Source organism: Hibiscus syriacus, unplaced genomic scaffold (genome assembly GCF_006381635.1).
Source record: "Hibiscus syriacus cultivar Baekdansim isolate YM2019G1 unplaced genomic scaffold, ASM638163v2 tig00109987_pilon, whole genome shotgun sequence".
Taxonomy (NCBI): Eukaryota; Viridiplantae; Streptophyta; class Magnoliopsida; order Malvales; family Malvaceae; genus Hibiscus; species Hibiscus syriacus.
The window spans coordinates 1,831,942-1,844,607 of record NW_024062550.1 but is presented as its reverse complement, the minus strand read 5'-3'; the positions used below and the strand labels follow the sequence as shown (position 1 = coordinate 1,844,607).

Sequence of the window (12,666 nt, the reverse complement as noted above, 5' to 3'; positions counted from 1 at the left end):
TCTTGATGCTTTCATATCTTCAATCTTCAACTATCCCTATGAAACCTGTAAATGCTTAAGTCATCATGCAATTATGAATGTCATGATCTTATTCATGCCTATAATGTATGCAATTATGCAATTCAATGCGTTTTCTTCTTCGAAGGAACTCTATCTCCTTTTGATCTCGATGGAACTCGGTTTCATCTTGGGTAGAAAACATTTGACCAATTCACCCCAGTTAACAATCTCAATTTCGTATCTCTCGGCTTAACAGAACCTTGACTCTTTCCTTTCTTGAAACCCGCCAGTGCCCATGACCAACTTCTTGACCAATGACAATCTCTTTGGGTCTTCTTATCATGGCTGAGATTTTCTATGAATTCCAAGGTTTTAGCTTCCCGTAGCCACACAAGCTTACATGTTTAAACCATTGTCAACTTCAGAATACCCACATTTTCCAAAACCTTTTGCACAATAATACAAAATGATCTCATGTACTTCAAGTTAAGCTATATGTTTTAACTTTTCAAAATAAGATGCTTACAAAAAGGAAACTAAGTATTTTGACAGTTTTATGATTTAGTTTATGATTTCATTATTTCTTCAATTACTTCTTCATTTTAAGTCTATTTTTTTTATCAAATTTGAATTACATGCTCCTAAATCATAATAGAATACATGTATACTTTCAATTAATCTTTTTGACAGCAATTTTTTATTTTTCAATGTAGTCCTTCAATTTTTCATAATCTCTTTATTTATTTTTCAATTCGTCATTTATTTTAATTTTTTTATACCAAATTTGAGTTATGCTCCTAAACTATAGTAGAATAAATATGTATTTTCAATTCCTCTTTTTGATAATTTTTTTTCAATTTAGTCCTTTAATTTTTCATAATCTCATTATTCCTTCAATTTATGATTTATTTTAAGTCATTTTTTTTCACCAAATTTGAACCACATGCTCATATACCATAATAGAATAGCTATGTAACTTCAATTGTTATTTATTTTTTACTCAAGATGTACTCTTTTTTTATTTAGTCCCCTAACTTTACGCTTTACTTAATTTGGTCTTTTAACTATAATTGTTTGCAAATTATTTCTTTTCATCAATTCTTTGACTCATTTATACTCTCATCAATATTTTCTCCTCAAAATACTTTCTTTAAAATATAATACAAATATATTTCCTAATTTTAGATTGTATTTGATATATTAAATAATATTATATTATGAAAGAATATATATATGTATATATATTATGGTTAGATAAAGTCAAAAAATTGAAATAAATCATTGTCATAATATCATAAATAATTATAATAAAATGAGTACATAAATTCAAATAACTCAACTCGAATTTTTTAAACTTGATTCGACTCGACTCGAAAAAATTTCAAGTTAAGTTCGATTTGTAAAATACGACTCGTCAACTCGAATAACTCAAAATTTTTTGACTTGACTCGATCAAATGTTTACCCCTGGCACTAGTTTTGGTCCAAGTGACTCAACTTAGAATGAGCTCTGTATTTATAATGCTTTGGGTTATCTTTTGGTTTAGATATTGACATTACCTTTATGACCCGAGATGTACCCCATATCTCTATTTAACTTCCCATTTAACATGTTCTCATTTTAAAGAAAACGCTTGGTGCTGAATTAACATTTGATCTCGATATGAGCGTCACATATGCAGGGATATAAATGTTTATTTTCAAATAATTGATAGTTTTTGAATATATATGAAAACATCAGTTGTCGGTAGATTGTGTAAATTGGTAAAGTGTACAATGCATTTGTCTCTATTTCAAATAATTAATATAAACAAGTAATTTTCACATTGATTATGTATTGATTAATATTTTAAAATTTATACTATAATCAATGTATTTTCCTAAAATGAATGTAGTTATATTTATTGTTTATCTTGTTTTAATATATTTACGACCTTAGTAGTAAAAGGAAGCGTTGTTATCTCTTGAAGTCCCAACTTTGAGCAGCAGTGTATGTAAAACGCGTGTGCCTTTTCGAGAAATGGATTTTTTTTTAACAAATACTACCTTGTAATCGTTTCAAATTATTAAAAAAAACACAACGTTTTTGGATTGGTGGTTGCTCTGGAGTAATAGCACCAATGCCATTGTTTTCTGTGATGATATATGGTGATTATGAGCATTAAAAGTGGTTGGCAAATATTATTAGGTGTGTATAATTATACTTAAATAATTTAAAAAAGAGCTACCAATAACACTATCATCAAGAGAGTGATCTTTCACAAATTAATCAATTTCAGTCCATAATTAAGAATCTTTATCATCCCACTCCAAGGAAATTGCATTGAGAATGTAGAAAAAAGTTTAATGATAGAGATGTTGGGTTCTACAACTTGAATCTTTCTTGTTCATCTCCTCTATTCTTTGTCTTTTCTTTGAATATGGATTTAGGGAATTTAGGGTTTATATAATACATAAAACTCGTATTTTTAAGGAGTCAAACAACCCGCCAAGATAGGTGCTAACGAGACTTAACCAGGGGTGGATGCACTAAGCCCTATACGGATCAAGTGTCTTCCCATTATTTTGAAAAAAATGTTAAATTTAGTTTAATGTGTTAAGGAAAAAAGAAAAATATAAATACTTCTGCATACCCATCGTTTTAAAAAATAAAAAATAATATTTTAGACCCATATTATCAAATTTTTGGATATGTCATTGACTTAGCGATGACACCTCAGTTCCTCAACTCCTCAAACGTGCCGAATCAACTTTACGTAACATGTGTAACGAAGTTTAACAGTTCAATGATTGTTTCGTTACAAATTGAAAATGTTGGTGATTATTTTCTAACTTTTAGAACTTCAATGGTGAAAAGGAAACTTATACAAACTTCAGTGATAAATTTATACAGTTTACCCCTTTTTTAATTATCATTTTAAAGGGTAAAATACATCTTTCTCACTAAACTACATTCTCTCCCCTATTTACTCATCGTACTTTCAATTTTTATAATTTACTCACTGAACTTTCGAATTGCTACTGTTTTGATCACTTCGAATTATTTTAGTATTATTATTTTCGTATGACATGGTATTTTTATTATTATTTAATATAAAATAATTTAAAAAATAAAATAAAAATGTGGTCGGACACCACACTCGACCGCTGTGGATGATGGTTATTCAATCTCAAATTTTATGGGTTGCTTCGTGTCGGCACCATGAGTCCGATTCCGACCTCTATTTTGTATGAACTTGCTATGAAGTCCTCGTATTAGAGATTGAAAGTAAGGAACCCGAAACATTTCAATCGAGATTCACGAATTTTATGACATTTTCCGGTGAGACAAGCACCAGATTCGCACTTAGAGGTCGAGACGAACTGACCCATGAAATTTGGGACCAAACGATCACGATCTAAGGTGGTAGACGGTGGCCGACGATGGCATCCGACCACATTTTGTTTTTATTTTATATTTTTAATTATTTTATATTAAATAATAATAAAAATATCATGTTATACCTAAATAATAATATAATAATTCAGAGTGATCAAAATATGAGCAATTCAAAAAATCAGTGAGAAAATTAGAAAAAAAATAAAAGTATGGTGAGTAAAATAGGAGAAAGAGTATAGTTAGAGGAATAGTGTAATTTACCCTTTTTTAAGTTTAAACCCACGCAGAAAACAAAAATTTTCTAATTATTATTCTTGAATAAAACAATTGTAATTTATTTGTAAAATATTTGTTATTTAGTATATGGAAAATAATTGAAAAGGCTAAAATTCCAAAGAAAAATATTTTTCAAAAGAAAATGAAAGAAATAATTGAAAAATGGAATGGACCCAAGAGGGACCCGGCCCGGCCCAAAAGATGCCCCAAACCCCTCACAGTTCACAGTTTGAGTTGGTTTTACGAGGATTCTTTCGGCAACTTGCAGACCAAAGGCGAAGACCGAAGAACAAAGCATCATCTTCAACCTCCCCACCTCAACACAATCCCCAAAGCCTCACTCTTTCAGCTCTTCAAATCATTCCCCCAAAGCAAACCCAATGGCCGATAACGCAGTTTCGGAAGGAGCCTCCATGGATGGCCACCCTCTCAAGCTCGCCTCCATTCCGGCCACCGACTCCACCGTCTGGACCGACGCTTCCCCTCTCCTTCAAGCCGCCTGTACAGGTCTAATCTCTCTCTCCCCTCAAAACCCCATAGTCAAAGTGAAAGGAGAGAAAGGAAAGGCTTCTCCTTGTTTTTAATTCGATTGGGAGATCTAACTGCTAATCCCTCAACCCTTTTGCTTATCGAGTTTTTTTTTATGGAAAGGATAAGGTTTTAGCTTTATGAAAGTTAAGGCGTTCTGTTCTCCCTTTTATGTATGATCACCCAAAGGAACGAACTTTTTATTGTATCAGAGTTTTCTTTTAGTGACTCTGAAACTTATCATTGCTGTTGTTGAGCTTTGCAAAATATAAAGCTAAAATGTGGGTGTTTTTGAGTGATGATTACGACCTTATTTTCTTGGTTTTATTTTGCCACTTGGTTATTCGGCGATGTTTGGTGATTACAGGTCTTAGAGATGGAGAGCTCATTCATGGGGACAATTTCAATCTTTTTGCTGCCATGTCTGCTTTAGAGGTGTTGATACTTTATTGATTATTGTCATTGTCGTGTGATTTTTTTCTCGTTGTTGAAGTGTGTTCGAAGTTATATTATATTACTTAAGATGATACTTGCTATATTTTACATTTTTCCATGTCTTTTTTCATACCTTGATTTGTTCACCATCAGTGTTTGAGCTATATGAGGGTGTGTTGCAATGGTAACCTAGACATTTGAATGCATGATCCTACTCTCGTACCTCAAGTGATGTGGCTACTTCCATAATCCTACATAAAAGAAATGCTCCCATTTAGTATATTTTAATTGGTTTGCCTTTTCTTGTTTACTTTTAAGAATTTCCCTATATTTTTATGTTCAAATTATATGGTTTTCATTGACATGTTTTTGTTTACCTTTATTAGATAATGGACCCAAAGATGGATTCAGGTATTGTCCGTACATACTACTCTATTGATGAGGCCATTGAACATGGCGCTGCTCCTATTCCTATTAGCCTTGACAGCACTATTGATGTCCAATGCACTATCGATATCATGGATCATCTTCTAGCTTGTGAGGTATTATCTTGCTCGATGTCAGTTTTTTTTCAGGGAGTTTGCTATATTGCACATTATATGGTTGGTTTGGTTAGTCTTGAAATTGTCTGACCTATTCCGAACTGTCCCAAATGCTTCCAAATAATCTTCCGTGTACCAAAACTGATATATTTTTCCTCGCATGTTTAATGATTTTGTGTTTATACTGGGTCTGTTGGTGTTTATGCCACAGCCCTCTATTTGTTTCCTTTCTGCCCCCCCCCCTAAATTCTTGTTTTTAATGGCAGGCAGCATGGCATAAGGGTCATTCCTTGGCCCAAACTGTCTTTTCTTGCATCTATCTTCTGAGGCTTGACAGGACTGCACCACATGCCTTACTGCATTCTTATTGCAGAATCATACGCGCAACCTGCAAGGCAGTAGTGTCAGTGGCTTCCAATGCCCGTACGCATGAAGTAAAGTATTCCAGCAACTCATTCTGCCTCATTTCATTTAAAAGAAAAAAGGTCTCAGTTTTTTTCAGATTATTTATAAGCTAAATCATTGTGGATGACAAATCTGTAAACTATTTTAAGATTAAGATTAAAAAATATGTTGAATTTTGCTTCTAGCGCTGATATTGAAGGTGTCAGATCTGAACAGATTTTACTTATCGAAATAGTTGGTCCTTGTATCCCTTCCCTCCCAATACTCCAAAAGACCTTGGGGGGTATAAAGAAAAAGGATGAGGCCAAGTAGATGAGAACTAGTTGAGGGTAATTATTGTAAAATTGTTCTTCGTTTAAAAATATTATCTCCTTCTCTAATGGCAGAAGAGTGTGTGTTGCATTCATGATCATTATTCATTGATTCTGTTTCATGAAATTGTGATTAAGTCTACATGTTTAGTTATGAACACATTCATTTGACAGGAGGAGGATCTTTTTACGATGACATATGGTCTTCCTTTAAATGGGGATGGAGATGATAAGTGCTTGTCAATATTAAATGCTGTTGAAGATACAATATCTCGCCAGTTACGTGCTTGTAAAGCTGCATCATTAAAAAGAAGATTACCAGAAGGTAGTTATGCTTAGCTTTTATTTGTTTCTTAATAAGGGAATAGTCATATATGAAAAATCACATTATAAATAACCTGCACCTTGTTCCTAATTTGCATTTGTCATTATGCTCTCTTGTACTCTTTAAACTTTCTTGCAATTGATAAGTGTGTCCTTAGAGGCACTATGATTCAATATAGAGGAGTCAGTTATTTCTGCATTATTGCATTATTATTTTTTAATTGGTGACTCAAGTTGATAGTCTAAAGCTTATATTTGTTTTTTGGTCTTTAGCAAGATAAATCTAGTTCCAATTTACCTTTTCATTAATTTAGATCCTTTATTCTAGAATATTTCTTTTGTGGAATTTCTCATACCATAATGAGGGGAATGATAAATGAAGAAAAGATTTCCACGAAAAGTAGTAAAATGTGGTCCCCAGGTTAGGATTTCATTTTAAGGTAAGTCATGTTATCCAAGCATTGGCCTGTACTTCATTTTTCCTTTGGATACAAAATAAGTTTTGCATTACCTAGTCATTCCAGCATCAATAGGCTACTGTTGAGAAGAATTGCCTTCTGTCTAAATTCTTGTTTCTTATCTTTATTCATTGTCAACTTCTGTCATAGATTATTTCTTACGATCATTAAAATACAAATTTTAAATTAAGTGGCTATATTGATGCAGATTTGGAGCCATTACAGTCCAATCCCAATCTGGAAGAAGGATTCTGCAAAGCTTTGTTGTGCCGTTTATGCTTTCGTAAGGTCTTAAGCTGTGTTACTCTTTTATTACTTCTCTGAACATGTTCATCTGTCTGTGGTTTTGCTTTTGTATAGAAGATTTGCAGGCCTTCAGATTTGTTTAGTGGGTCTTCTTTCTTGTATTCTTTTATTTTGTCAAAGCTTTGATTGTTGATTGCATACAATCTTCAAACTCCATTAAATTATGTATCTTTTCCTAATATGAAATTTTGAGATAACTGTTACTTATGTGGGACAGTACATTAAGGAGGGTATATCATCGCACGTGGTATATGTTATGCATGTTGTTTTCCAAACTTATATTGCCAAAAATCTTATTGGTGTTTTCTTCTAGCAAAGGCTATTTACTCTGGTGACATTCTTATCTGTCTTATTGTGTCTGACAAACATATACATGACTGCACTGTGTGTAAGTCGATAACATTAACCGGCCTCTCCTTTTCTTTCAGCATTTTTTCCACATCCTTGCCTGCATGAAACGACCTCAGGGGAGAGGTCTGGAGTCAGCGAGAAAACATATATCTTCCTGCATGACAGAGCTGGAGTCCATTCAAAAATCAGCATACTTTATAAGGTCTTGTTTTGGTGAATCTTGTGAAGGTGACATAGATGACAAAACTACTGCATCAGGCCGTGAACCAATTGGGTTTGATGCTATGCTAAACAGTAGATTATCTGCCCTGATGCCCCCACGCACAATTAAAATTCTTAGTTGGAAAAAGGTTAGAAATTTTTGTAGTTTAATTTTGATTTCTTTGAATCTACTTTCGTTAGTACAATAATTTCTCTTTTGTTGCTTTGGCAGGCGGTTGAGTATTTTGTAAAACTTCTCCATGATCTCGATGTTATTTGCTCGTACTCATTGGATCCTCATTTAGAAAGTCTTCTGCGCTTTGTGGTTCAGTTCCAGAAATCTCAACCTGATTTGGTGGCACGATCTCATCTGCAGGTCAAACTTTCTTGACTTCAATCTTTTAATCTGACACATTATTGAACCCTTTGTTTGGACTCTTAGACTTTTATTGTTTTATTGACAAAAGTTTCATGCCATTTTTTCTGTGGCTGTCTTAATGAACTTAGTATTCATGAAATAGACTGGAAAAAAAGATATGCTCTTCAGAACATGTTGCACTAATTATCCCCTGTGGTCAGATATACATATACAATGCTTCTTGTTTTTGGAGTTAGTTCCATAATCGGTGCTTCATTTTTTCCCTGATTCCTTCATTTAATGAGGATTTCTCCATAAATGTTTTAACGCAATGCATCACTTATCCAAACATGGGAAGATTCACCCATTAGGCATTGTTTCTGCACTCGGGAGGACAAATATAGCTGAACAAAGACCAAGACATAAGTTTAACTGACTACCATACCCAGTGTTTCCAGTTCTCGGAGAACACAGCGGTCTTGTTGGTTTACTACACAATACCTGTATTACTGGTTAATGATCAAAGACTGAGATTAAACAGTTTGGAATTCAATGTTTTTAGCCTGATTTTTTTTCTTGCTTTATTCAAATTACTTGTTTTTAAGCATCAAATTGTCAGATTCTTAATCTTGTGAATATTGTTAAACAGCTTCTATTGGTTCAAGATGGGAAACTCTATGGACGCGATCCTCTCTTTTCAGTGATAACTAAAGCTGCAGCATTGCTTGAAGCCACCAAAAACCATGATATTCAGAAGAATGAATCTATTCTGCAACTAGGAATGGTTACGACAATTATCATTATGCTATATGTTTCACTGTTGTTTTCTAGTACATTTTTATTATGGATGTTGCTTACAACAGCCCTAACTTAGGGCGCTTGTTAAGGTTGGTTGTCTTATTAATTATATTAATATTGTATATTAATTGCCTTAGTTATTAGCTAATTTCATGAACTACGATGGTGTTGGCAATAGTAGCTTACCTAATACAGTAATCTGTATAGTTCCCTTTGGTCGCTTATTATCGAAACTCTTTTCAGATGGTATATGCATTTATTTCTCTCCTCTTGGGAGTCGGAAACATAAGGCTACTGTCTTGATCACAATGCTAAGCTTATGTTATTGAACCTAACTTAAATAATGTAGTGCTTTCATCTAATGAGTGTGCAATGCTATTATTTTGCAGTTGGTAATGAATTTGCTCAAAATACTTTGTACAAATGCTGCCTGGCAGAGGCGTAAGCTTGGGAAATTTTTGCAAGATTGGCATGTTATCTATGTACAGGTTTGTATTGTGTCAGATTTCCAAATATCTCATTGCGTTGTCACTCTCCTCTCTAACACATACAATCTTACCTCGTGCATGTGTCGCACTTCTGTTTGTTCGGTTTAGATTTATCAAATCTAATTTCCTTTGCTGTGCTGTTTTTCTCGTGATTTTTATCATGGGATTGCTCTACCTTTATCAGTGACATAACTAATGGATAAGTAGTCCTGAATACTGTATTGTTTGCATGCATAATTTTCTTAATTTCCTTTTTCCTTTTTATTATTAGTGTCTGCATGTTTAAAGCACTCACTTATGAAGTCGATGAAACACCACCCCCGCTTCTGTCTGATTCATTAGATCAAACAAATGATAAAAAGAATTGGGTTTGGAAGTTACATCACATTCCAAGACAAAGAACTTGTAGCTGATTAATTGGCTAAATGAAGCTTAAGGCAACATATGGGGTTGAGAACTATTGATGAACCATCGCAAGGAGCCATTAACCTGTTAATGGCTGATGTGATGGGATTGCTTCACTGAGGATTATTTTTGGCTAGTGTCCTTTGATTGTAGGGCTTTCCCCTCCTTTTCCTATTATTGTACATTTTGACTTTGTAAAATATCAACAGCTAGAGTAAATCTAGCTTTTTTTATTTATTTGCTTCATGTGCCACTTGGCTCAGTAATCGGACGTTCTTTCTTTTGTCGTGTCTTCTATTTATCAGCTTGAGCTTGCTTTAAGAAATGAGTTTGGAGAAGTCTCAAGCCGCAGTTCAAATGATGAGGTGTGTTGCTCTTTCTTGTTTTCTTTTTATTTTCCATGGTTCACACTGGCCAAATTTTATCATTAGTCCTTATACTATGTGTAAGTTGTGAATTTAGTTCTTGTACTCTAATTTGAACAGTTTTAGTCCCTGTACTTCTCAAATTTTGAACTTTCAGTCCAGGCCCAAACAATACAGGGACAATATGATTAAATCACAGAGACTTAAAATTTCCTTTGTATATTCTGTGGGACACCTTTTTATCAATTTTCTTCGTATGCTTTGATGCTTGACAAAAATTTCCTTGCGGTTTGCAGAATGTATGCATGAAAATATTCCAACATATCCTCCTTTGGGTGGAAGAGCAAACCTACTGGATAACTTTTCGATTTCTCATATTGGGTTTCGAATTGGAACTTTATTCTACCAGTGAATACTGCATGGTATATTGGTACTTGTATGCTGTCTTAATCAAACTTGCAGAGAAAACTCAGCTTAAGATGGCTGTCAGCTATGACACCGGTACTCCCTCTTTGCTATGATATTGTCTCCGAGGCACAAGCATTTTTGTTAAATTTTCACATCCAAAATGAGTAAATGAAGTATCATCAATTGATCGACTTGTAAATCTGAGTATTTTGTTTTTCCTATCTATGACCTGCATGCCATTCTAAATGACCGATTTTATGAATGGTGTTATGATCAGCTAAACGGAAGGGGAAGAAGAAAAAGGATTCTCCCAAAGATTTGGCTAGGGAATCTCGAATCCCGCCAGCAGTCACGTTCCTTCAATGCTGCATATTTCTTGCTGAAGGACTTACAATGGTAACATTAATTGTTTTATCTGGAAATTGTGATGTTTTAGTGATTGTGAGAAGCCATAATCCTCCTGTTTAAACCAACCGTGTTGTATTTCCTCATTTTTCTGTGAGGAAATAGTCTTCCAGTCCAAGCGAAGCCATTGTCGTTTTTGGTTTAAACTGCAGATTTCTGTAGAAGAAGTTGGTTTACGATTAGGCCGAACATGTATATAAACAGCAGATGATGCTCGTCTCTTGTATCAATATTTTGCTTCAATAATGTCAACTCATGTTCTCTATTAATCCGTTCAGTTTCTTTCCAGATGCTTGCTGCTTTGAGGAATGAAATCTCACTCTTCCAGAGTCCAGGCCCTTTTAATACCGAGCAGGAGGTTAAGTATTACACTCGATATTTGCGCACACAAACACAGTATTACATCGAGAATGTGTTGCTACTTTCATTAACTGCATTGTATTAAGTTCTGAACCTTGTTAACTTCTATCCAGAAATTTGCTCAGCATTTTGAGCTTTTACAGAGAGCCTGCATTCCTGATCACTTCTCGTATCCGTCATACAAGGAATCAACAACTCATGCTCGTTTTTCTGTGAGTATCGGATAAGATCTCTCCCTAATCAAACCGCACTCCGGGACTCTTATTTTTCTTCTCTCTCATGCATTGAACTTCGGTTTACCTTTTAATCCAGACTCTAGCAATGTATAATTACTTCAAGGATGCTCAGAGGATTGCGAAGGAGGTGAAGAGTAGTTTCTCGAACGATCCGGAGAGACTAGCGGAACTCCAAAAACTAGAGCACGTTGCAGAACACAACAGTGCTGCTCAAGATCTGATATGCAGGTTAGGAGCACTTGACCCATCACTGAAGGTGTCATTTGAGTTGAGCCACCATCCATTCTTTGCAACTGTTGTTGCCAAGAGATCTTGAAGGTTTGATTATCTCTGCCAATTTTGAAATTCTTTATACATAGGCATTTGAGTCCCCTGTGTGTAGCAATTGTAATATTTGTATGTTTTGAATCAATGTTTTTTTTCTTATTATTATATGAATAATTTAATTGGAAATTTAAAGCCAAAAAAAAATAAACACATTGTTTTTATGTTGGTTGTTGTATTAAAAAAAGTACTTATTCCCCCCTCATTTTGTTAATAGCTGAACCTCCCAAATCCATGGTTTTGAAACCCTAAAACCCAAAATTTTATTCGATAAATTATGCATTTAATATCTAAACTATCAGCTCAGTTTTGGTCCGTTTTAGTATTTAATTTTTTTTTTCAAAATCATATCTAAAGTTTTAGTTTTAGTTTTAGTTTTGTACATTCGTTCAAAATTTAACATTAAGTTTTGAAAAAAAAATTGAACGTTTGGTTACTAAAATGGACTAAAACTAATAGTTTACGTACTAAATACGTTAAGTTTTTAAGGGTGTGATATTAAAATGAAAAAAAATTAAACTTTAGGTATAATTTTAAAAAAATTAGAAGTTTTAAATACTAAAATAGATTAAAATTGATAATTTAGGTACTTAAGTTCTTAACAAGTTATTTAATATTTGACTCGAAAAACTTACGAACAATTCAAAAAAATCATATATTAAAATTTTATTTTAAAAAATAAATTATTAATAAATATGACATTTATGCTTTAATTTTGTAAAATAAATGTAGTAGAAGATTTTCATGTATTTAAGGAAGGTTCGGGTTTGAATTTGAGCTTCAACCGAGTTAAGTTTTTTATTTTAATCTTTTTCAAGCTTTAATTTATAATTTTGAGTTCGAGTCGAGTTTAAAAATTTTAGGTTCGCGAGTTTTTAAGCCGAGTTGAACTCTTTTTTAGAGTTTTTAAGTCGAGTCGAGTTCAGTAATACTCGAACTCGACCCGGCTCGTTTTGAGCCCTATTCATATTCATTCCTCTCTCATGAAACTTTTTTCCCTTTAG

The 12,666-nt window shown here is 33.6% G+C and overlaps 1 protein-coding gene across 1 annotated transcript; it reads left to right on the top strand.

Annotated features, from left to right (window-relative positions):
• Positions 1-3,912: 3,912 nt before the first annotated feature.
• On the top strand, positions 3,913-11,687 carry LOC120211936 (N-alpha-acetyltransferase 35, NatC auxiliary subunit-like). Its single transcript, XM_039210402.1, has 16 exons — positions 3,913-4,161; positions 4,550-4,617; positions 5,004-5,159; positions 5,426-5,593; positions 6,050-6,200; positions 6,866-6,945; positions 7,392-7,664; positions 7,748-7,891; positions 8,523-8,657; positions 9,061-9,159; positions 9,870-9,929; positions 10,226-10,430; positions 10,615-10,733; positions 11,032-11,100; positions 11,216-11,314; positions 11,415-11,687. The coding sequence occupies exons 1-16, from the start codon at positions 4,035-4,037 to the stop codon at positions 11,652-11,654; spliced, it is 2,193 nt and encodes a 730-aa protein (XP_039066333.1). The 5' UTR covers positions 3,913-4,034; the 3' UTR covers positions 11,655-11,687.
• Positions 11,688-12,666: the final 979 nt, after the last annotated feature.

Coding starts and splice junctions, on each gene's coding strand:
- LOC120211936 (XM_039210402.1), top strand. CDS start 4,035: ATGGCCGATAACGCAGTTTCGGAAGGAGCCTCCATGGATGGCCACCCT. Junction 10,734..11,031: donor TTGCTGAAGGACTTACAATG/GTAACATTAATT, acceptor GTTTCTTTCCAG/ATGCTTGCTGCTTTGAGGAA. Junction 11,101..11,215: donor CTTTTAATACCGAGCAGGAG/GTTAAGTATTAC, acceptor ACTTCTATCCAG/AAATTTGCTCAGCATTTTGA.